General features: G+C 39.7%; 1 protein-coding gene across 1 annotated transcript; it reads right to left on the bottom strand.

Annotated features, from left to right (window-relative positions):
- Positions 1-21,132: 21,132 nt before the first annotated feature.
- Positions 21,133-25,624, bottom strand: HYAL4 (hyaluronidase 4). Its single transcript, XM_009963540.3, is given in 7 exon segments — positions 21,133-21,430; positions 21,432-21,560; positions 22,687-22,781; positions 24,825-24,962; positions 24,964-25,325; positions 25,328-25,403; positions 25,406-25,624. Coding segments are annotated over 7 exon segments (1,317 nt in total).
- Positions 25,625-26,005: the final 381 nt, after the last annotated feature.

Here is a 26,005-nt window from a genome sequence, read left to right as displayed (position 1 = left end):
GCTTCTCCTCCTTTCCTAGGTTTAATCCATTGCTTTTATTTATACCCTTTGATATCACACAACAGAGATCGTCCCCTTTCTTGCATTCACAGCAATTTTTATTATAGCTTACAATTTTGACCTTTTTTACCAGGAATCACTGTGTACTCAGTCATCTGTATATATATATTTTTTTTATGTATATAGTGGTCTCTTCAATTCCTGTTCATGTTCTTTTTCCCTAAATTGCTTATAATGCTTAACATACTTTTGAGGTAGGGTCTTGATCAGATTGGTGTGCAATGTTGAAAATGCAGGGACACTTCTTCATGATGTCCCACCACTACATAAAATTTAATTGGTATTTTTTTGCAGTTAGATGAAGCCACTAGTTTGCCAGCCACGGATATTTGTTATTCTTTTTTAGCATTTCTTTTCCTAGATATAACTCTTTCACTGAATACATGCTTTATGTTACTTTTCTCCAACTATCTATCTTTCCTTAAGGGAGAAAGATTTTTCCTTCTCTGACTGTTACCACTAAGTTTACCCTATGCCCACCGGACTGTGAAACTTGAGCAATTTACTACAACTAATTTCCCAAGAACTGCTACTAACTCACAAAATGTACTCTGGTTCCCAGTGAATACAATTTACTTATTCAGTGGTTCTTCTTATATGCGAGGGAAAATCAAGCAGAGAGAGATCTTTTCTTGCTTTTATTTGTGAGTAACTAAGTTTGTTCATACAAGGTAAAACTAAAGCACTGCAGAATGGAAAAGAATCAGCACCATCTTATCCAACAAATTTTCTCAATAAAGAGGAAAAAGGAAGAGAACTTGGCCTCACATGAGAGAATTAAGAAGCAACTCAGAAATAGAGTGGAAGAGTAAAAAAGGCAACCAAATGCTAAAAAAATTATAGGATGCTAATAGAAAGGAACAAAGAAAAGAGAATAAAAGTATATTGGCTGAGGAGGTCAAGTAAATATATTTATTTATTGTATACATTAGCAGTTCTAAAAGAAAAAGGTGATAAAATGTCTTGTCTAAGCATTTGATCCTGTTTAATTGAAATTAGCATATTTTTTCAATGACTATACTATGAGTAGGACCAGGCTCTGGAGTTACCTGAAGATTTAGAAAATAAAGAATTTAGTGAAATAGGGCTGTTAAATTGCCATGAGCTGAGGGAGAGAATTACTTTGTATATGGATCACAGGAACAGCTACTCTGCAGTGATGCATTTTTATGGTGAAACTTGGAGTGAAAATATTTTCAGGAGCCACAGGAAGGCAGTGTGTAACAACTTCATTGTAGTTTTGAAAGCTTCGTGTCTGATATCTGAGGAAAGGATGTGTGATACCTATCAGTCGTTCTATGTGAGCTCAGCTTAGAGTTGGTTGAATATTTTTCAGTGGCACATTATTTACAGGCAGCAAATGCTGACTTTTGACCTTTTGCTTAATTATGACCTTATCATTTTGATTGTAATAATGTAAATGACTGACAATGTAAATTTGCATGTAAATAATCACAAGGGTGTTTGACATTTATAACGTTTCCATCTTCAAAGTGGAGTCAGCCTTCTGTGAATGCCCTGAAGTGACAGCAAAAACCATGATTTTAGGTCAGTAAAAGATGAGGTATGTCAGGCAGCAAAATGCCTAGAGACACAAATATTCAAAGGTCTTTCACAGTCCACACTTCCCTGGGCGGGGAGACAGGATGCTCTTTGATGTTTCTTTACCACAACAAGGAAGCTACCCAGGACCCATTTGTGCCCATTTCAGAGACAACTAATTCAGGCAGTAAGCAAAGAGCCTCTTGCTCTCCTTTTTGGCTGCCATGCTTTAGAGAGCCAGGTGCTCAGATCAGGTAGCCAGGGTAAATGGTGCAACCCAACCTGTAATTGCGTTCCTTCATGTCCCTCCAGAGGAAATGACAGGCAGAGGGGGCAAACCCACACCTCCTCCTATGTTCACATACAAAAGGGCTGCAAACAAAATCCCTGCTCCTTCAGGATCCAAAGTGTAAGCTATTATGAAAGGAATTACTCCAAACCTGCTTGAACTCCTTCTTTTCTGGTTTCACTCCTCTTCTAATCTTACCATTATTTCACCGTTGTCCTTGTGGACAATTGCAAAAGTAATAGAAACCATTAATCCACTGGTGAACAGTGTGTCATTTATGGAGGGAAGTGATGGGCATTGGTGTATAAAATCGCTCAAATATAAGTACTGAGTGACTGGCATGTGTCCTAGTGCAAGGGATTAATCTAGTTGCCTTGTCCCCAGTGCACACTCTGTGCTTTCTCCATCTTTAGAAATCTGAGTCTATCAGCCTGTGGCCCTGGGTAGGCTGAATTCCCTGTAGAGTTAATAACCATGTTTCACACATGTCTTTATGGAAAATAAGAATTTAGAAATTTCTGCACAAAGAGTTCACAATATTACTGGATCCATTGTAAAATTTTCCTAACATTTGACCTACATTTTTCTTTTGGATCACCATATTTTATAATACAACAATATTACTTTTTTTCCACCCTTAGCCTGATACTCAGCTTTTTTGGTAATCAAGTGATCATATTAACTTTTCACATATTTTACTTTCAAACGTCATTTTTCCAAGTTAATTAGTTAACATTAATACAGATTTTTCATTATGCAAATCAGCTTAAAAGCCCATTAGCTATCGCAGCTGTTATTGGTATTCTTAACTAGTAAGTCCTGTAGGACAATGTGAAACAGACTCACGCAAAGGTTTCACTACGAGAAAGAAAACCTTATCATCCTGCTCACCTCAAAGGGATATATTTCAGCCAAGCAGAATTTCAGAAGCAGCTGTGTTTGCCGATGGGTGAATGTCTATCATTGAACTTGGCTAGATATAACCTCCTGATAGGGGATATAGAGATTTCTTGCAGAAGTAAAGCAGAAATTTGAGGGAGAAGAATAGTTTTGCTGAAGCAATAGCAAAAACAACAGTAGCAGGGGATGGCATTGTTTTGTTGAGCTTTGCAGCTTATATGTGGTAGACAAGAACAGCTGGCTTGTGACCCTTAGAGGAGAAGTTTCTTTGAGGTATTTGGTCCTTGCAGTGCGGAAACCTAACAGCATTCAAGCCCCAAAGGGAAGAACCTTCAATTCTGCCCAAAGCCAGTAATCTAGGTGTCTGGTTTTGTGACCTTTCTACATGCTAGACATTCTGTGTTGCCTAGATTGTTGGTTAAAGTATAAAATCTGATGTTTATACACATAAGTATAAATATTAAAAACAATGTTGTCATAAATAAGAGGAAATTCAGAGACCTGGATATTCAGAAGCTTCATTCAGCTTGCAAAAAACTGTCCAGTTCAGTATTTTAACTGAAAATCATCTAAATTTCCTGAACCAGGCAGCTTTCCTGGGTGAGGTTTTATAATTCAATTTCCAGTAATTTATCTGTTCTTGATTTTGGTTGGATCATCAGAGTAAGATACCTTGTGGCATTTTTTGCTATTTCTACTTCCAGTTTAAAAAAATTAAATTATTGCAAAGAGAATGGACTGTGACAGTCTGAAAGAAAACTCTTTTTTTTTTTTTTTTCCTAGAGTTCAAACTTAGTTTTCCTTAGGCTTTGGGCAAAGATCACTGAAAGGCGCAGGTGACTGTTACTGAAACCGCTTCTCTAGCCCCAGTTCTCACTCAGATTTGGGTGGTATTTCTTGTTCCTATTTTCACTGCCGTAATCCCTGAATTACCAATATCAATATAAATTAAACCAGAGGGAATAAGTTTTAGGGCCAAAGAACCACTTAAGCATTTAAAGGATTTCAAACCCTGAATTCTTAAACCAGTTGGAGCTGGTTGGTAAAATACATTCTTAAACACAGATCATAGACTCTGCAGTGTAAATGTTAGAAAAAAACCTCCTCATCATGTGTTTATTTGCATTCTAAACATCTCTGGCTTTGAGATGCTAAAGACCCTCTGCACTGGTAGAAATGACTGAATGATATATAGCATTCTGCAGAATGAATCAAGCAAATGTTTTAAAGAGTAGATTGACTTTATTATTTAAAGTGGAGGAGGTAGAGCTGCTAGAAAAGCTGCTTTGCATTAAGAAATACATTATTTTTAATTAAATGTATTTCAGAGATGTATGAAATTGTTTACTCTTTCTCCAATATAAAATTTTAGTAAAAAAGGGAGAGAAAGTTGCAACAATATCAAAATATTCTGGGAAAAAAAGTTCATTTGTAATTGTAAATTATTTTTCATTTTGTATTTACTTATATGTTAAAAAGCTGAAGGCAAAATCATTTGCTGAAATGAAACAGCTATAAAAGGATTTTTTAATTTCCTGACTGAAAAAACCTTTTGAGTCTCTATAGTGATAGCTAGAGAAGCATCTGGGTTGCATTATCTGAATCCTTTGGAAATAAGAGGACATAACTGCTGGAAAATGCAGTTGAAAATTAAGATCTCTCACAGTTGTTCCAAATATTTTCCTTTTTACCTGAAGACTTGCCTTTTGCCTGGGGGTTTCTTTCAGAAACCCTGGCGCTGCCGTGGCCCTGAGGGTCAAACCTGGCCCAGGGCACTGACACCTCACCCTTGGCAGGAGCAGGATGAGTTCCTTCTCTGGATTGCTTCTCTGGACCTGGTGGGTGCTCTGAGCTGGGGTCATGCCATGGCCAGAGCCTTTCTCTCCAGGGCATTAATCTGGGGAAAAAACAACAGAATTCCTAATAGATTGCCTGCATTTCTACCCTGCCTGTTACACTTTTCTCTTTTTTCTACTTACCTCCCTAAGAAGAGGAGAGGGTATATTTTGACAAGTGACATTTTATTTATGATTTAATGTAAAACATCAACCTTGCATTCTCACTTCTAAAATACAGTTTTGTTGATTTGTCTTATGGCTGCTTTATGCTGCTTACAATTTGAACTAATGGTAGAAACAGATTTATCATAACCTATGCCCCCCACAATGTGTTGATAAGGAGCAATACAGCAGGCCCTGCTCAGGCAGTAAGGTGGTTTTTTATGTCAAAAATAGGTTTCGTTATAACAGCCGAAAAACGATTCTATTTTGTGCATTGCTCTTCTGCGTAAAAGATAATTGTAGTACCTGGATGTAAATACTTCCAAGTGACAGCACTTTCTTTATTGCCATTAGCATGTACAAATATAATGAGCTGGCAAAGATTAACAAGCTGTACCATTTTGTACCAATGGAGTTTGTCTGCCTGCCAGCATTATGTTCATTCCCTAACTGTGTCTCTCTAAGAGAAGAACCTGACTTTTTGAAATCTCACTACTATTGCTGTTGTCATTTAGTAGGAAGACAACATCTTGAGTATGTGTCAATTCTGAGAGTTATTTTTGATATTGTGGCCCTTACTTATGGTCTCTCAAATAGATATTTTAATGCATGCAATGCCAGACCAGTGGGAATTAATGTACACAATAAAACTCAAACACACAATCTTGTTATCAACACTAACACTGCTAAGAGCAGTAACCAATGCTGTAATGTTTATAGCAGGCTTGTCTGTGTACGTGTAAATAAATTTGACAGATTGAGCAGTATATTTGTGAAATGATGTTTAGTATCCTCCAGAACATCCTTTAGTAGATAGTCCTCACATAGTTCAGCTATTTTGTTCCCAAAGGAATCAATTTATTTTTAGTTGCTTGCTATGTCTGTGCATAAAGCTCTTGATTTTTTTTTTTTTTTTTCTGGCTGTTTAGAATATTAGAAGCTTTGTGCTAAAATGTGATAAAAATGAGGGGACTGTACATAAACAAATTGAATTTCATGGCTTTTAGATGCTAAGTGATTTGGAGGGGTTTCCAGGCTTGTCAGCAGAGAATTTGTGTGGTAGAGCTACTCTTTTGCTTAATTTAGCTTATTAATAACGGAAGTTCCCTCAAATCTCTTTTCATTTTCCTTGTACTTCTATTTCCCCACATTCCTGACCTCTCTCTATGCAATCTTAAGGTTAAATGAGGCAGACAATGCTTTAATAAATATGTAAATTCCAGTCAGAAAAGGAAATTGTATTAGGAGTAATTGGTGCTAGTATTTCCACAGCAGATCTCATGAAGATGATGAGTTAAGAAAATTTTTGAAGGTGGAAAACAATCATTGACCTTCATATGACCACAGAATATGTTAAGGACTGAAGCCATTTCCAAGAGGTCTTAACCCAGCTCTTCATCCATGGCCTACAGAGCCCTCACCTTACAAGGAGGGATCTGGTTTTAAAAGTTTTACTTGTAGGCTTCAAAAAACTCTCTTGCCCTGCCTTGAAATAAACACCCAGTTAAGGCACACTGCTGGGAATTTAGGGAACTTGAGCCTTTTTCCTGCTGCACCAAGGTGTTAGGAGAGGTACCTATGTCACAGCGTCCAAAGCGTCTCATGGATATGGTTCATCTCATGCCTGGAGCTCTTATCTTCCACATCTTGGTGACTGTTTGACATAAGGGGTTCAAACAGGTCTGTGTCATGGCCCTGAAGGCACTGATGCCCTTTCTGTCCCTGCCCAGCCTCCCTTGGGGCCTCTGTCCACGCCAGCCCTGTCTCCTGGGTGGATCCCTTGAGCCCACACTATCATCTCATCTCCAGCTTCATCTCCTGCTGCTCCTGGCTGGGATCTCCAGGCAGCCCTTAGCCCTGGCTCATCACTTGCCTTCTCCGGGGCTGTCAGTGGGCTCTCTTACCAGCAACCGGCTCTGCCTGCCACATCCAGCCTCCACGGGACTGTGCCTTTTGGTTAGGGCATGGCCCATCATGGGGTCACCCTCAGCTCCCAGCTGCCCATCCCTCCTGGAGCAGCCAGCCTTTGGAGCCCCAACAACCTTGTCTTTGGCTTTCTGTTCTGAGAAAGTAATCACATTACAAGTACAAAGAACAAAAGCTCACTGTTTTTCTCACCACTGTAAAGTTACAGTAAAAATACTTCTTATTTTTTGCATCACTATCTAAAGATTCACCAATCTTAGTTGGAAGTGCAGGGGGCCTGGTTTAAGTCTGTGCTTAAAGTCTGTGCTGCCAAACAAGATCAACAAACAGATCTTTTAAAGACATTTCCTACGATACAAGCCTGTTGAATAAAATGAGATAGAGTTGGGGTTTATCAGTATTAGCTGGCTCATCCTCAGATGTCCTGAAGATACACTCTAAGGACACTTAGCAAATCACCCTCTGGCAGTCAGATAGATGAGACTTCCAGAGAATCCCACCAAGTCACAAGTGTGAAATAAGTCTTCGAGTAACCAGGTGGCAAGAGGGGTCAGGTGGTGATGAGACATTACTAGGAAAGCCTGATGTGCTGAAGGGATGTAGCGGTCTAGAGTGCTGGGAAATTCCTGGGCTTTTTAGGAGTTTGGTAATATTTGCATACTATATGTAAGCATCTTAGCTCACTGTGGTTGCTTCCAGTGCACATCTATTAGTAAGCATAGGAAAACAAATCACCTTTGTCAGTGTTCCTATGCATTAGGAAACAGACATTTATAAACATGAATTTGTGGAACATAACCCCCCCGCCAAAAAAAAAAACAGTGCAAACAGTTGTAAAAACACTTGGTGATGATTTACTTGTCTATATACAGTACAATATAACTGCCTTGTTCTTTCCCAGGTATCTCCGTGGGGTTGGCAGGTATGACACAGGATGCACAGGAGTCCCATGTCTCTCTGGGACAGGAGCTGGAGGCCAGGTGGGATATACCTTAATCCCACCCTTAGTTTAGGAATGATCCAGCTCAAACAGTAGCCTGTTTAAACCAAAATAAGCAAATTCATGCAGAGCTTTTTTACCTGGTTCTGATGAGATCTGCTCCTTACAAGTCTCTGCAGGAGGGAGCTACCAGAACTGCCTGTTCCCAGGCTATCTTACCTTTCTACTGGCTGGCAGATGTCCAGTTCTTCCAGTCCTTCCCTAAGTGGCACAGAGTGAAGTTTGTGGCACACCACTTATGCCCACATTCACTTGTTACAACATGTACTCTTTGGCATGGTAAACAAAGCGATCCCAACCTCCTCCCAGCATTTGAAATCAGGAGGGGTGAGGGCTCTCGGTATGCAGATAAGCATTCAGTGCTTTGTAAAAACTCAAGTCCCTGACCAGAGATGTAAAGAGAATGAAAACCAGCCACTGGAAAAGCTGCAAGCTTCCAAAATGTTGGCACGTGTCAGAAGTGTGACAGACACAAATGAGTGTGTTTGTACCTTTTATTGGACTTTTCTTGAACTAGTGCACCAGGCCTCCTTAGTCAAGCAAGACATAGCTCACTGGAAAGCAATGCTACATAACAGCAGGCTATGGGGATGCTCGGGCAGCCCTAGCACATTTATGAAAGCCCTGCCCAAATGCCACTATGCTGCTGCAGACCCAGAAATGTTCTTTTCTGGTTACTCTGAAACCCCATCCAGAAGAAGAAGGGCAGAACTGCCAAGGACCTGTACAAACCCTGCTCTTCAAGAGCAGTAGTGAAGCAAATGGGTGCCCACCTCTGCCAGTGTCAACAGGCTGCATTTCTGATTCCCTCTCCCTGTGTGGCCAGGCTAATCGCATGGAGGAGTTGAGTTTGTTGACCCTGTTGCTGTGCTGCTTCACCAGCTCCGCGGGCTCCTGCTCGCAGCACCGTGGCACAGGAAAGGACTCGGAACAGTTCAGAAAGCAGAGCCCTGGAAACCAGCAATGGGACACAGAGTTACCAAGGCAAACACAGTCAGAAAACATCTTTTTTTTTTTTTTTTTTTCCCCTATCTCTTGAGTCATCCTGGAAAAAGATTTGGATTGCAGTGTCTAAAAATACATACTCAGTAGTGAAGTCTGGAATAAGGAAAGGTGATGTCACTCTTGCATTTTCAACCACCAGAAAGGTTTACCTTATTTTAGAAGTGGTCCTTTCCAGGAGAAAATATGAAAAAGTCATAACTCTCACTATATTTGTTCATTTCTGCACCATCAAATCTTCTGCTGAGCAAAGAGAAGATTAGAAATGTTATCTTGCCATGTTTTTCAATGCAATGAATTGATCGGTGCTACAAAGTCTATTTGAGAAACTAGGTAATCACATTCCTCTAGGCAGATTTCAGTAGATATTTGACTCCGTTCATGAGCCTTTTCTGTCTCTTGCCAATTACTATTTTAATGAGCAAATTTTCTTTGAAGAACCTCTTCAGGAAACATCAAATTCTATTTTAAAGGAGAGAAAATTTCTAAAAAGTAAATTTTACATTTTCCCCCATTAACACTTGCCTTGAAGCTTGATTGAAAGAATTTGATTGATCTAGTCAGAGAGATCAGGTCACTCAGATAATGTAATAAAATTGTGGCTATTACTCATTAACCTATCCCAAAAAAAGGACAGAACAAAAATGTAAAGATTTTAATATAAAATTCAGGTACTGTGTTATATTCAATAAGTAGGCAAACCATGCAAATAAAGCTAACCTGCTACAGCTAAAGGAGATTTCTATTCTGTAGATTTGTTAGCAACATAAAGAAATACCTTTTCATAGACTGTAGTTCCTTTATGTTGAATTCTGTATATGCAGTAACATTTTCAGCAAGTAGAAAAGACAGTTCTCACAGTGTTTATATGTCTACAGCTCAGGTTTTAATACTGGGAGCGAAAGAAACATTAAGCAGACACCACATGGGAGGTTCATAGCTCTTTTCCCAGTAGTGCCATAGGCCCAAACGTGTGTGCCCGGGGAGGCTTTGTTCCCACCACTGTCGAGTGGGCTGTACAAGAGCAGTGCTGGTCTGTGAACAGCCTGTAACAGGGAGATGGGTCACCAGACCTGTTCACTTTACAGAGGTTTTAGAAATGCTTTTCAGCTGAGTTCCTCCTTGCTTTCTAGATCTTGAGCTTGAGTACCATCTTTTGAGGCTTGCTTCCACAGGCTTAGGAGTTAGTAATTTAGGACTTTTCAGCAGCTGAAACTGGGAGCAGGTGGATGAGGAGAGCTGGGAATGGTGCTGTGAATTAGGTAAAGGTGTGCATTTAAAGTGAGTGGAACTGACTATATTAAAACCCTTGTGTGTCACTTCTATTCAAAAGGGCCTTTACTCAAGTTGCTTTAAGTCACTCTAACAGTAAAGGGATCCAGGGTGAATTAAAGATACTTTTACAAGTTAAAAAGCACTCAGGAAATGATATGATGTTTAGTTAAGACAGATAAACTGCTCAGAGCTTCACTTGGCAAGCTCTGAAAACCCCTGCTGATTGCGATTCATGTTTTTAGTTCTTTTTACGCAAGTCTGTTTGTGATTTTTTTTTTTTTAATAAATGAAAGTGCCCAATAGAGATAGACCATAGGTAATTTCTGATACCATTCCTCACATCTAGCTGCTTTTTCTGAGAACAGATAGGATCAGGAGTTCAACAGATGTACGCTGCCATAATCGTGCTGACTTGGCAAGAACTATGCCAGTGGTTTTAACCGCAAGCACTGAAAAAAGCAGAGGAAAGATCCCAGGGGAAATATTATAGATTTCTGAGGCAAAGAAAGAACCACTTGTCCATTGGGCCCTCCCTGTACTGTGCTTGGGGATGTCTTCTTTTGCAGGATGTACATTTGCAATAGTTTGTGGTAAGGCAAGATCGTGTTCATCCTTTGGCTTTGGGGGTAGCAGGTTCCTTTGGGGTCCATGGGCTTTTGTCCTGTTCTTGGCTCAACCATAAGCCATGTGCAAGACTGTCTCTTTGGACTACAGTTTGACTATCTGTAAAATGGTTGTTTATGGCCTTTGTAAAGCATTTAAAAATTCATGGTCTGGACATACTATAAAAGAGCAGGTATTTATTGGAATCATTATGCAAGTGACTTAAAAGCCACCAACTATTAAAAAAATAGACATTAAATTCTTACTGGCATTTGGCTTTATGAGTTTTCAGTCATTTCTTCACACCACATAGGTTAAATCAACTGTGGCTTTAGCAGTGGTCCAGCACTTCTGAGAAGTGTTGGCTTTTGGAGGCAGAAGTTTTATAACTGATCTGCAGAGAATTTCTACTGTCTCTGAGATACATTGGATCTGCAACATGCACAAAACAGATGTGCCATCTTTCAAAAGCATGAGATTCTATATTCAGTTGTCACTTATCTGATATCATGTGTAACCATTAACAGGAATAGAAATGCCAGACAAAATTTTCAGTCAGAAAAAGTGGGCATGCTTGGAGAAACCCATCTACAAGCTGACCCCAGCCAAATGCTCTCCTTCATAAATGAAAACTATTATTTCTTCTGTACTCTGTATTTTGCCAGCCAGCACTGGAAGTGGTCCTCCAGGTATTGAAAAGCAATGGTAAATGTACAGGAGTTAGAAAAGCTGGCTGCCAGTACACCAACCAGTTAGCTGATGGCAACCACCAAGTAGCCCAAGCCCAGGCATTCCCGGAGAGCACGACCTGTTTGCAGCACTGCACCCAAGGCCTGGCTCCACGGCGATGCTCACCAATGCCCTTGCTGCTCTGCCTTCAAATCCTACCACAGAGTACAGTCCTGGCACTACAAACATACAAATTGAACATGTTCCTCTAAAACTCTGTCTGCCATGATTGCAGGGGGACAGTCGTTCTGATAGTTCATTATAAAACCTTAATATGTGTTTAATGACATCAAATTTTCTGCAGTGCCTGTTGGTATTTTAATAGCCTTAATAATAGCACGTTAGTAGCATTACTTGCTTGTGTAACACTCTCCATCTTCACTGTGTTTGCCAGGAGTAACTAACAAATGCACATTCTAGGAAATTCATCCACCTGGAGCTGATTTCTCTGAGTAAAGCTTTAGCTTCAGGGAAATGGGATGTGAGTTCATTGTGGGAGTGGATATGAGAGAGATTTAATGATTATTCAGAGTTACAGATCAGCTTCCAATTTCTGCTGATGCAGAAATCACTTTGAAACTAGATAATTCCACCTGGACCATTTGTGTGCCTGTTGTTCCAGACCTAGCCAAGAACAGCAGACCTGCTGCACAAGCTAAGCTGCCAAGAGGTAGGAATCCAAGATGGGGAGATGCCAATGTACCATGTTTCAAATGGTCTTCTCCATCCATCCTCCATATTACTAAAAAATTATTAGCAAGAACAGATGAAGTTAACGACGTTACTGGGTTACTGCATCAGTTTTGGAGTGTCTGATGAGAGCAGCTCATCAGCAGCCTCATATACACAGACATCGGGGAAAAGTAGAAAACCAGGCCTAAGATTATTTTAAGTCTTCATTTTGGCCTTGAATGTTCTGCTATACCCCAAATACCATGCAATTATAGGCTTAATGTATCAAGTCAGCAAGATGAAATGTTAGGACTATAGCCAGCAAAAGCAAGAAGAAAACTAGATTCTACAGCTTGCTGCTGAGATTGGCCCCAGACCCTGGGCAAATGCTTTTAACTATTTATAGCTGTATACTTATAACAATTTATATGATATAAATGTTTTTGAGGCTGTTACTCAAAAGGTGGTTGTCAGCACCTCTGACGGGAGCCTGTACTCAGGTGATGCTGTGAACCCTCAGTGGGGGGCAGATGTTGGCCAGACTTGTGCTGAGCATTTATTCAGGTTTGGTATTTGACTTTTGCTGTTTATTTATTATATACTTGGTCCACACATTGAGCATCAGTACCTCAACATCCTGCACAGATCATCCTTTACTGGCACTTCTCTTCTTCATGTGCCTGTTTAGGAATCTGGTTAGCATCAGAGAGCCAGTGCTAATTTTAGGCACATTGTTATGCTAAGCAAGACCTGTTTTGGCTCACAGCAGCTCCCAGGATGACGTCTGTGGGATATCAGTTTGACGCAGTCACCAAGGCTCCTTCCTTTGGCTCCATGTTGACAGCCAATCCTTTGCCTTTCCCTACCCATCTGCTGTGAGAAATGATCCCAGCACACAAGTCCTATATGGCTGTATTCCCATTTCTCTCCCTTTCACGAACTTCCTGGCTCCTTCCCCCCCTGTCCCAAAAGCATGTGAGGACATAGCAGCTGCATTGAGCAGAAGCTGTAGCTGCTTACCTGGGTAGCCACTAAAAACGTTGAGAACATTTTCTTTGCAAAAATTCCACTGGAAAAGCCAGGGACTGAACCGGCAGTTGAATGCTTTTTTTCACATACCGACTGAAAGTTTTTCCTATTGATTGGCAATTAGCCTGTTCTAAAAGACTCAGGGTCAAATTCCCAGCTGGTGTAAATCAGAGAAGTCCCACTGAATTCTCTGATTTATTATCCAAATGGTTTAAAAATTCAGCAGGAGCTTTAAACTGCCAATGTTATACATCAAACAGCTGGCTGAAATTCAGAAAGATAGCATATTTTCTGTAATGCTCTTTGACATTAAATATTCCTTACAGACCAGATATAATCAATACAAGTGCTAAAGCAAACATTGTGAAGGTTTGGGGTTTTTTTTTGAAAAAAAAAAAGAAACAAACAAATAAACAAAAGACTGTGGACCTGATCAACATAAGTTTTAGGAATGAGTCAAAATGTGGAACCAAATTTTACATTTTGATCCTTTATTATCCTTTACAGATGTATGTTACTTATCATAATGAATCAAAATTAAGTTTTAAGAGTCCTGCATTTCTCTTGGATGGAAGTTTGACACTCCTGTCAAAGTGACTGGAAGGATTTTTCTAGCTCTTGGTGGGAGTGGACTGCATCCCTTGTGAAGCCCAATTCCCTAGCAGGTGTGGATATTGCCTATGTGCACAACACGGTTGTTGCATTTTTAGTTCCTTTCTCTTTCCAGTTCTGCTTCTCGAAACATTTAACATGTTGCTGTCCCAGACAAATGTTCTAATGAAACTAAAGGCCTGGGAGTTGAATGGCTTTGGGAGAATTAGGCTGGCAAAGGTAGGCAAGGGAAGCTCCATAGTCTGCCTTTTATCTGGTAATAAAGACTTTGTCTTAGGAGATAAACAAACATTGCCTGGACTTGTTTCATAACTTCTGGGAAGTCTAATGTCAGGCCTGCCTCTAACATCTATATATTTTAGGAAACTTTTGTAAACCTGGTAGTTCTGACTGCAATATTTCCTATGTTTCCTTCAGCTGCCTAACAAAACAGGACTGGTTTGAGACTTCTGCTCTTCAGTGTACCCTTCTTATTTCTGGACATAAGTACAGCCACACTAAGTTTTCTCCATCTGCTCCACATTGTTCTGCAAGCAAGTCACTGCTACTGAAGTCTATATTGTATCAAGATAAGACCATGATATATGCGAAACAGAGTGGTGATATTTCATTTTACTGGCCAGAAACTCTAATAATCATTTAGATAAAAGCAAGACCAGGCAGCAAATTACACATTTTTTTTTTATTCCTTATTCATTTAAAACATAACCAAAGCCTTTTTGACTATAATAGAATCAGTTTCTTTTTTATATTTAAAATACAATAAATTACAATGCAGAATATAAAAAGTGTAAGGAAATGTGTATTATTAAAATAAAACCAACATACTCAGGAAGTGGAGAAAGGATTTTACCTCCTATAGAAACACCCACTTCTTCCCTCCCAGCAGTTACAAGTAAATCTTTTGTATTCATGTTGCCTTAACTGCTAGTTAAGTATGTATTGCTTTCTAATAAAGAGTGATTTTCTTGGTAGCAGGGGTGTGCAATAGTCTTTATTTCAGAAAGCCAATCTTATAAACAAAGGGCTTCTCCCTAAATGCTCAGCCTCCATCCCTTCTCCCACTCTCTGGGAGAAACAAGGCAGGGTCGCATTTGTTTAATGTAGATGGCTCTGATAGAGACAGCCAGGACTAGGAAAGCCTTCACCTTCAGTACTGTGGTCATTTCAATGACCTGTGCCTGAAGATTTGGAAAAAGGCTAGGTTTTTCTTTGCCGAAGAGCAAATTCCCCATGCAGCAGGGAACTGCAAGGCTGCTCCAGCTCTAAACAAATTTTCAGAGAATCTATGCTCAAGCCTTTGCTGACCGCATCCCGTGAGGGTTAAAGAGCGAGCTGCATTTTCTGCAGCCACATCTAAGGTGTAACTGCAGCCAGGCCTGACAGATTTCAACATAATCTTGCTTGTCTGCTGAGACAGAATCCTTGCAGAAACACGGATTTCAGGAAGAGCTAATAAACTCCAGCTTTCAAGGATTACTGTTTAACCAGAATCCTAGCAGAAAATAGATTCATTGCCATCATTAAGATATATGGTCTTACTATCCTTGGAATAGCAGACTGTTGACTCTCTGTTTAGGAGGCTTACCTTTATAGAGAGGCATGCGCTGAACTACAAATATTGTTTGAATAAGAAACTGAAATATCTTTTTTGGATAGGATGGTGGTGTGACACTTCTGTCAAAACAAGGAAAGAACTCGAATCCGAATCTCCTGCCACATGTGTTAATAGGTGATTATAAACTGATCTAGGTCACGCTGTTTTTCTCCTTTGCCACTCAAAACATGTTTGTAAGCAAAGCACATACACAAATTCGCAAAGAATCAGAATAATTGAAGTCTGTAACAACAGTTAATATCTCACTTTTACATACTGAAGAAGTCACGTGTTAGCTGACACCATTTTCTGTAGGGAGTTCGTAGGGTATACCAGTCTGTGAACAGTGATTTGAGTAAGCAACCCCGTTGGCTAAGTCCACATGTCAGAGGAAAGCCACAATATCTCTGACTTTCTTTTTTTTTTTTTTTTGAAGACAGACCTGTTCAGAAAATCCTGCATTAAAGTGGTAGCCCAGTAGAAAATTCAGATTCTAATTCAGCAGGTTAGGGTTCAAGATAAATAAAGACTTAAATGTAATTCTGTAATTTTCAGAAAATTACATACCTCGGACTTCCACCAGTGGAGCACAAGGCAGAAGTATTTACAACAAGATACAAGAGATCTGTGATTTGTTCTACTCTTCTCAATACAATGACAGTGGTGATTAAATTATTCAATTATTGCATAAAATAATCTATCATAACTGAGAGTACTAAGGCTCAGGTAGGTAGTTACTCTTTAATCCTGTCTACATGAAAATGAGAATAATAAAAACAAACTTCTAACTATTAATCTGACTCATTAAGTATACTTAGGAGCCCTATTCCCATTAATTTCAGTACAGAATACAATTAAAAATAAATGTGCAATGCAATCTGTACAGTGTTTAAAATGCTGTATTTAACAGTATTATTGCTGAGTTTATCCATAATTTCAGGGAGTTAGGCACCTGAATTATGCCAAGGCAAATCTGTTTTGCACTTGTCAGTCAAACCAATTTGCAGCAAAGCCCCAGCCTAGGATTAAGATGAACATCCAGACATCTGGAACTGGTTGAGTGATACAGAAAAATCCCTGTCTGTAAAATCAAGCAGCAGAAATGGGCAAGAAGGTTCAGCATTATGCCTCAGTTGCCTTGAGGATAATAGGAGGAAAATAGTTTAGTACGGAATAAGTTAGAATGACTAGAACAAAGGCTGCCTACTCCAGATCAGAATTTCCGATTTAATTTGAAACACTAACTTAACCTTGCTGTCACTTGGATCTGTACCTCCTAACTGGCTACCCATGCAGATGGGATTTGCCTGATTGGATCTAAATGAAAGAACGCGGCCACAAGTTTTAACAGCCACTTCACGGTATGACTGTAACCAGGTGTCACCTTCAAATATCTGTCCTTTGCCAGGATGACAGTAAAGAGAAGCAAAAAAAGATGTCTTTGTCAACATAAAGCCAGTGGGAAATGTAGTACAACATGTCAATACTGGAGAATTACTAGAAATGGAAGTTCTAAATAACCTGAAATTCAGAATTAGTATCAGATTTCCCATTTCAAAGTGACTCATAGAAGATCCTAGGAGGGTGATCAACAGGTAATAATGTCAGAGGAGTTTGCCTTTTGTCCTGTTCTCATTCACAGCTGCAAACCCATTTCAGAACCTTGGTTGCCTCTGCTAAAAGACTAGATGTACTGAAAATTGTACACAGTTTCAATTATTAGTGAGATACATGCAAATTTTTAGTTGACTGTTAATCTTTTGGCTAGATGAAAGAACATTTAAGGTTATTCTTATACTTTATACCAATAAATATTGTTAAACACCAAATCACAGAGGATATTTATTGTTTATCTAAATGCTTAGTAGCTTATCAAAACCTTTAAAAAATAAGCTCTTTTAGATGCTTTTTAGGTATTTTCTGTGTTTAGGTTCTTCTTCAAAACTTGTTATTGCTTGCAATGCCTGCCTTCTGATCTATTTTAGGAATGTTCTAACACGGAAGAGGCACCTATCAAGGTCTCAAGACCCTTGTGGTATAATTCCCTGGGAGGCACCCCAACTCCATGCAAGTGTTATTGAAATCAAGGGAAGCTTATTGTTGACGTCATATGGCTTTGGGTGAGACCATCAAAAGCACTGACTAAAATATTTCTGTGCTTATTATCTGTCCTCTGATTTTTAGTTTATTATTATTTTTACACGATATTTCTAAGAAATGTTTAGACTCACAAAACAGGAAAGGAAAAACATGAAACTTCTCATCTGTCCTCTGATTTTTAGTTTATTATTATTTTCACACAATATTTCTAAGAAATGTTTAGCCTCACAAAACATGAAAGGAAGAAACACAATTTGTATTATTACAAGAGAAAATATGTTTATTGTAATTAAAAACATCCATGCTCATGGATATACAGAGATTAGTTAATTTTATCACTACCAGTTAGTGGGTATGATAACATAAATTGAACTTTAATCCTCTGCAGGTAAAAAGACAACAGCTAGAATAATTTTTTCCCACAGTTTTATTATGACTTGCTGCATTATGTTCTAAATACCACATGTGACAGTTTTAACCATGCAGCTGCTGAGAGCCCAGGTGTAGATTTCCAGGCCTGTTTAGGTGTCTAAGTCCTACTGAAATCCGTAAAATAATTTACTCACCATAATGCTCAGTTTTGGCATGCATAAATCTTAAGGATATGGACACCGAGAGGAACCTACAGACTGAAGTTTAAGCATAGGATTTAAGTTTATAGGATGCTCTATGACAGTTAGATCCCAGGAAAGAAATTTGCAAATGCCACCACATCCGTCGAGCATCGTGAAATGTAGCCAACAGGAAACACAAAAAGAAGAAAACAGAAATCCAGAAAGTTATAAAACTGGAAATCAGAAATGCTCCTCACAGAAGAGAACAGAAGTGGTTTGCTCTTAGAGGTGCAGCTGATACAAATTTGTGCCACATCTCACACAGACTGACTATCCAGGCTCAAAAGGAGAGGGATGCTTGCAGGGGAGTCAGAAGGAGCACCTGGCTCAGCTTTCCCCATGAGAACAGGCTCTGTATGTGGGGTACCCTGCTGTGGTTTGGGAAGTATCTCCTCAGTGTACTGTCCTGCAGGTTATTGCTGTCACGCTGCAGATCTTGGCTACCTGAACCTCACAGAATCATCTGGCCTGCCAATATTCTTGGAAAGAGAGAGATTGATAGATACTTCTGAAATATCTGAAAGCCCAGTTTCATTGTACTGGCCCCTGCTTTGTTTTTTGCCTACCTGGGCTGTAATAATTAAGAATCACAATTCTCGGTGTAACCTGGATTTTGAGGTCTTTCTTTGAATGCAGAAGAGCATGAGAGCACTTGAAAAAAACTATTTGAGTCACTGCAAAAAGAGGCCCAACCCTCTATCTTTCAATGGAAGGAAGCAATATGACAGAGCTGGTTTGTGCTTTGATAAAAAGGCATTGCACCTCTGCCTAAAGAGGCAATGTGGCCCAGATCCAAAGCAAGGCTTACATGCCTGGATTGTTACTGAGATGGGATATAGGGCCCTCCGACCAAAACTGCCATCTCCAACATCATCTGCCCGAGGGCTACTTACCTCAAAGCCAGCCAAACCCCACTGCACCCCAGGTGGTCCTCAGGAGGTGACCACCTCCCTCACATGTTAGCTTCTGATTTAGTTGTCCTATTTCAGTGGATGTATTGGACAGGAGAAATCTGGGCCTGTGTACCCAGATGCATGTTTGGGTACCAAGTAATAGCATAACATTTATATAAAATGCACTAATGTATTACAGACAGTTGTTAATTTAACACATTTGCAGAAAAGTTTGAAATCTGATTTTATGAAGTACTGGTTCTTTTTCCCATTCTTTAGTTACTATGAGCAGTAAGATGTGACCTTAATGAAAACAGCAAGAAAAGTCAAAACTAGCATCTAATCCAATGCCGCTCAGAAAACATTAAGAGACATTTTGTTTCCTATTAGCATGTACTTCAGTTCTACAGCATAAGCAGAATGTCAAATGAGTCATTTTTACACCTTTCACTTGAAAAATCCACCACAATCACCACTTCGATTTTAACAAACTGCATTTTTCTGAGAAAGCTGTTCCATCAAAAAAACTCAACCAAAATATCTCTAGTTTTCTTTAATACAAAATATGTTTTAGAAACTTTTTAGTGGATCTCCTGCATTTATTTTTGAAAGAGTCTGTATTTCATTTATATTTTTTCTTTTAAAGAAAGATCATTCTAAACTCAGTTTATTTCTTATTGATTGCCCGTGGTTTAGTCACAGTCTCCCCTAACTTAAATGAAATTGAAAGTATTTCTTTCTACAATAGAGTGCTGTCAGAAAAATAAATGATAGTTTTTCTCACTTGTCTTGAAGAGCTCTTTTAACATAGTGTTTGTTCACCTTACAATCACTTGATTAACATAGTTATCATGGCAATAACTCGCTGAGGTTATATATGAGGATAATAGCATATGTTTGAAGAATTAAGAGCTCCTAATAGGTGGAAAATCACAGAGGTCTAAGCCTGATGAGATCTTTAAGGTTCTAGGACAAAAGGAATAATGGAGGCCAGTGGGAGCTGGATGGTATGCTTCAAATGTTTGCCTCAGTCAAATAGAAAAAAGCAGGGAACTCAGCATAGATCTCACAGATCCCTTATTTGTCTTATGGCTACTTGTCTATTCTTTTTCCAGCTACAGATGTTCTAATATAAAGACACAATTATTTCACATATATATTATATGTGTGCATATGCATATTTTAATGTATATTATTAATAACCAAATGGTTTGTAATTTTTTCATTCAAGTAAAGTCTCTTTCAAGAATACTTAACTCCTGGGAAGCTGAGAAGCTGGGGATTCACAGAGTGCCCTGGAGCCATGCCAGGTATGCTTTCTGCTTATGGTCATCTCTAGAAGAGCATTCTTCTCCCTGCTGACTGGAAGGAGAGCCCTGGGAGCCTTTCCATCCCCCTTCAGAGGACAGATCTCACAATGGCAGCTGGGACATAAATAAGTTTCTTGTTGAAGATGGTAAACTTGCCTGATCCTTGTTGATTTCATCTCTATAATAGCCATGGAGTGCTTTCATCAACTTTAAATTTAAAAATCATTGCAGTATTGTCATAGATTTGGGATGGAAGTAGACCTGACTGAGATGGAGTTCCTGCTCCCATCATTGCTTATACATTTTATTTTAAATAGTCATGGGATTAAAAAAACACAGGGAGACCCTTTGTTCTTGGATTAGAATACATACATTAATTTCTTAGTAAATATACTAATGAACAGAGAGTGACTTGCCCTTTTTCTTCCTGATCTCCTGGCTCTTTCATTACTTTCTACCTCATGGAGGGCTCAGAGCTTGGATACCTCATCACACGGGACATGTAAGAGGAAAACTGGGGCTTGAATTCACTCAAATGGAAAAGAAACTAGAAACCTTCCCTCAACTGTAATTTTCTGGGAGGATACTCTCTCCAGTATGCCATACAGTATGAGGTAGGTATGAGGAGACTCATCCACTCTTTACAAAGGGAAAAAGTGAACCTTGTGCTAATTTTTTCAGTAGTAGTAGGCTTCTACTGTCCTGGTTGTGGATGTCATCTGGGCAGAAACCTGTCTTCTAGCCTCCTAATTAGCCTAATCTCAGAAAATGGGATTGAGGGCCAGACATATTCCTATGATGTGTGTGTTTTTGACTCAGTCTTCAAGGTACCCCACTCTCTCCAGGCCTTATGGACATTAAAACTCAGGGAACAGCTGCAGGGTTTGGATTACATCTGGGACCATGACATGTCCAGTCCCCAGCTGCAGAATATGCGAGACTTTTTGTTGGATACACTCTACCATCCCTCTGGACTGACTCAAACCGGCCGTTTGATTAAGCAGTAGTTAGAGGACTCATCAAAGGCAAATGAAGCAGGCAGATCGCTGCAAATCTCCTGGGTGAGACAGTCTGCAGAGCTCCCAGGATGGTCATCAGCAACTTTAAGTTGCTCACAGTCAGTTTCTTTATAACCCTGATAACAGTGGCAGACAAGTGTCTCTGCCATTATTTCCAGATCTTCATTTGATGCTTCTCCTCCCCCAATAAATCCTTGGTCCTTCAAGGCATCTATCCAGAAGCTCTTAGGATTCAAATGGAGGTCTGTCAAGGCTCTACAGGTCCTTCACACATGTCAACCCTTTGTCCTGATAAAGATGCCTGCTGCACACCTCAGCTGCTGCTGTGACATTGATAACGTAAGGCCGTAATTCAGAATCAACAAATTCTTGCACTTCTGTGCAGTTGCTCTGTAAATGATAACAAAGAAATTTTAGCTCAAGTGAAACAAAGCTCTCTATTTTTTCCTTTTATGTTCTGAAAAGTATGCAATATGTAAGCATCCTGCATTAATTAACTCGTTCAGGATAACTAAAATTTGACTAATTTAAAGGATTATTAGGAAGTTTTATACAGAAAATATAACACAATTGAGGTGCAAATGGCTTTAGCATTTTGCACTCCCCAGAAAGCACCACAGTCTGTATATCTACAAAGAATCGTATGCTAGAAACACAGGTGATGACAGCGTGGCTGTGTGGCAAGACTGTGGCGATCTAGAGCTGATGAAGATGCTCCAGGGGTTTGCCTTTGTCATTTGACTGAGCTGGAAGGAAGTTCACCCTCCTATTCACATTGAATCTGACAGAAACCACAGACGAATATTTACAAAAATTGGCTGAAGTAATTGAATTTGCTGAGCACAACCGAACGCTTATTTTCAGCCATTCATTCTCATTCTGGCTGGGTTTTCTGTACTATCTGCCAGGAGAAAAGCAGCCCAGAATACCCATTTCACAGAGCTTTAAGGACAAAGTCTTTTCTCATTACAAAGTTTGATGTGTGGCTGTCTGAAAGCTCCAGGACATGATGGAATCTCAGAAATCAGTCTTTGATTTTAATGTGGCTAGGTCTGATATCACATAATACAAAGCCTCACCATCTGATCTCAACAGCCTGCTTCATCACTTTACTTGCCCACACAAAGGCACAAATAGAATTCCCCTAACCTGTCAAATTGCTGGGCACCACTGGTACACCTAATCTGGCCTGTCTGGTGTGTTAATCACGCTCTAGATTATTTCCTAGTGTTTTATCCAGATGGAAAGGAATCTGACCAGGATGACAACTATTGAGGAAACTCTTCCCAAATGCCTGGTATTAGCCACTGGCTTCAGTTGCTTGTGAGTCTCACGGGACCTTGTTGAGCCAGGAAGACCTCAACATGTTCCATGATCATCCTGACTGGGGGGACAGCAAAGACAGGTTAAGCAGTCAGCTCTGCTGGTACAGAGTACTCAGACCTGGTGCGGTCAGACAGTGTCTATTAATAGGATAAAATAAGGATCTTACACATTGTATTTAAATGAGGCACAGGCCTATCTCTGAAGAAGTTAAATTCTTATCTCACCAAATAGCAATGCCTGTACCTCCCAGGGCACTCTCTCCCACAGTGTTAGTAAGATCTTGCTACAGTGAGAAGAGTAAAGACACCACTGTCAGGCTAATTCAGCATTTCACAGCCTTTCTAAAGTAATCCAATGGTTTGTTAACTGGCTGTCCCTCAGACTACATTTTCATTCTGCTCTCCATGAACTATATTTTATTGTGGCTGAAGGTTTGCTGCCTAGAGTACAAAGATTATTAAACAAAATTTGCCATCTTAGGGACTGCCTGAGATGTTGATAATAAGCAAGCAAACACTGGGAAAGCATTTTAATTTACTTTGATGCAAAATTTAGCTGCAATTGTTTGAAATCTCATAAATTACTAGAAGCATCTAGATCTTTTCATTAAATTGGGATTTTTAACATGTGAATTCCCCAAAGCATTCCTTCAGGTCTGTTTTTGCTGATAAGGGAAAGGAGAGAGCCATTCTGCTATGTCAATCAGCTGTTTTCCACTCCTATTTGAAAGCTGTGATTCCAAAGACATGCATTGTTCTTGATGCTTTCCCTAGGAGCTCACTAAGATTCTTATAAAAACCTCAGAAAAAGTGACTGTAAATAGGCATACACTATAGGAGGGAGAATGTTGGCATTGTGCAACCTTAAATGAAAGGGAAAATGGAACATTTGGTGAATCTTAAAAATTTCAGTTTCAATTTTCATGCTCTTTCTAGGTTTGTTTCAGAGATGTCTTTCACTGTACCTTTGCCTCATATCGTGGGCTATAAAAGAAAGGGTATTTTGTGCTTACATGTTTATCCTTAATTTGTACAGTGATTAAGGATCAGCAACAAGTGAATTACTATGCCACAAGCACTGAAGATGAAAAGCCGTTGGTACCCAAGTGACTCCCTAGACATTGTCATCTATTTAAGAGAGATTGAGGGCCACAGCATATCAAGAATCAGAGCAAAAAAACCACTCAGGAATTAGTTGCCTGAAGGGGAAAAGATGCAGAAACTGGGCATGAAATAGCAAAGGGAATGATTGCATGCCAGCCTGCAGCAGTTATTGATGTCTGTCTATCCTTTTCTTGCAAAGCTAAAGAAGGGAAAGCTGGATAAAACCATGGAAGCAGCTGTCTGTGCCTCCTTTACTGCCTAAGAATAGGCATTTGCCTTCAAGACAGAGAGGAGTACAGCCCCTTACTGGGAAGTGTAGTGGGTGATGGCAGTGCTAGGGGAGTAGTGGGACCTAATAGAAGAGGGAGCTAATGCTCCTTCTCAGACAAGGTGCTAGCTTCAGGCTCTGTACCTGGGTTGAAAGACTGAACACAGCCTTTAAAAAATGAATTCAGTTCACTTGCTAAATTCTGAAACACAGAGATTGAGACCTGCTGGTAGTGCCATCACTTTTTACAGGGGAGAATGAAGCCAGGGCTGTGACTGATAAGTTATGGTGCTTTTTCACAGGAAACCTGCTGTCTTCATCCAGATTCTGGGAGGATGTCCAGAGTCACGTAAAGAAAGACTAGGGTAAGACACCTTGAAAATACTTGTGTGTGTGTGTGTGTGTGTGTGTGTGTGTGTGTGTGTTCAATTAATATGAACAGTACTCCTCAGTTCTGATGCACCATTTGCCTGCTCCAAGGTAGGTACAGGATTAAATTAAGTATTTTTGAAATGGAGGCATGCAGAAAAACTGCTGGTTTCAATTTCCAATTCTGATGTAACACTGAGCAAGTTGCTAACATCTCTGCCTCAGTTTCCCTTCTATGAAAGGGGCAGATACCTGGCAATTAGTTAGTGATTGCATACCTGAGCAGAAGAAACTACATCAGGGAGGATTAATGTATTAACTTCCTCCTACGTACTCCATCTAATTGCTGGAATCCTTTTAAGCCATTCAAATGCATGTTTGAGTATAGCTTAGAGATGAATTAAAGCAAAAAAATAGGTATTTGAGGCTGCACTTTTTCTTCGGAACATTGAGCTCTTTAAAGCATGTGGACAATTAACATGAACCAGCAGAGCTGGCCCAAGTAGGAGGTTTTCCATCCTGATGCACCATCTGCAAGAATGGTTAAAGCATAAATGCAGCCCACATTGTTCCAGCAAAAGCTTACCATAGAGAGAAATAATAAAGACTCATCTCTATAACCTAGTCAAATATACACAAATACGGGCAAAGCATAATCTTTATATGTCATGGAGGAAATCTTTATGGATTCATTCAACCTAAACTGAGAAAAAAGCAAAATGTTTTTGACAGTTTCCAAGGGATTTCTTAATGCCAATGGAAGGATGCAGGGCTACACTGATATCCCAGAGCCAGGAAAGTTCATTGTTCCTCAAAACTTCACTCTTTGGGCAGGAACCAGTGTCGTTCTGATTACAGAAATTGTAATTATGACAGTCGGGGTATAAATAGTATCCCCACAGGCCCTTTGGTCTGCTTTTCATTCCCAGTGCAACTGTTTCCTTCATAAAAGGTTTTGCACTTTCTTCAAAGGAAACTCTGAGTAAATGTTCAGCATCATTTGCTGAAATATTCCCTTCCATTTCAGTTATGAGTTTCCTGGACTTTCTTCTGTATACATCTTTTGCATCCCAATTGTGGTCCCACTAGGTCTCTGGTGCTCCAAGTCTGTAAGAGCTAACACACTGAAGTCCTTATCTGGGATGTAATAGTTAATATCACAACCATTTTTTTTTCCAGATAAGTTTGCAAACTGAAATTCTAGGGTAGGCCACTATTAACAGGGACTTCCTGTGATGTGTACCAAGGATAATACCTGAGCCCATTAAAATATAACATGGTCACATTGTGCCCTCTTGCTTTAGCTAACGGGCTTCCAATCATATGAAACATTTTCAGGTCCAGTACAACATTGTACCTCTCAAGGACCGCAGGTCTGTTGGTCATTCCAGGTGGCTGTGAAAGTCTTCCTCTCTCAAACCAGCGGCTGGGCTGGTTTCATAGCAAGGGAAGACTGGATAACTGCTGTGCACAGCCATGTCAAGGGCTGAAAGGTGAACAATGAATAACAGTGTCCCATTTTCAAGCAGTACTTTCATGATATAAGAGCGAACAGTAGGCAGATCTTCCAGTTTGTCTGTAGAATGTACCAGAAGAGGCATTAGTACTTATTCCATAGATAGCTATGTGAATTGGTATCAGCCACTTCTAAGGTATCTACTGTGTTAACACTGAAGAAATAAAGTGAGCACAGTCTAATCCAAAAAAAGGGGAAGATCCCCAGCTGAAGTAAATCAGTGTAAGCCTGTGGAAGTCATCATAACCACA

This window comes from Tyto alba, unplaced genomic scaffold (assembly GCF_018691265.1).
Source record: "Tyto alba isolate M040663 unplaced genomic scaffold, T.alba_DEE_v4.0 Super-Scaffold_2, whole genome shotgun sequence".
Classification (NCBI taxonomy): Eukaryota; Metazoa; Chordata; class Aves; order Strigiformes; family Tytonidae; genus Tyto; species Tyto alba.
The sequence above is the reverse complement of the archived record's forward strand: the minus strand, read 5'-3'. Positions and strand labels throughout refer to the sequence as shown.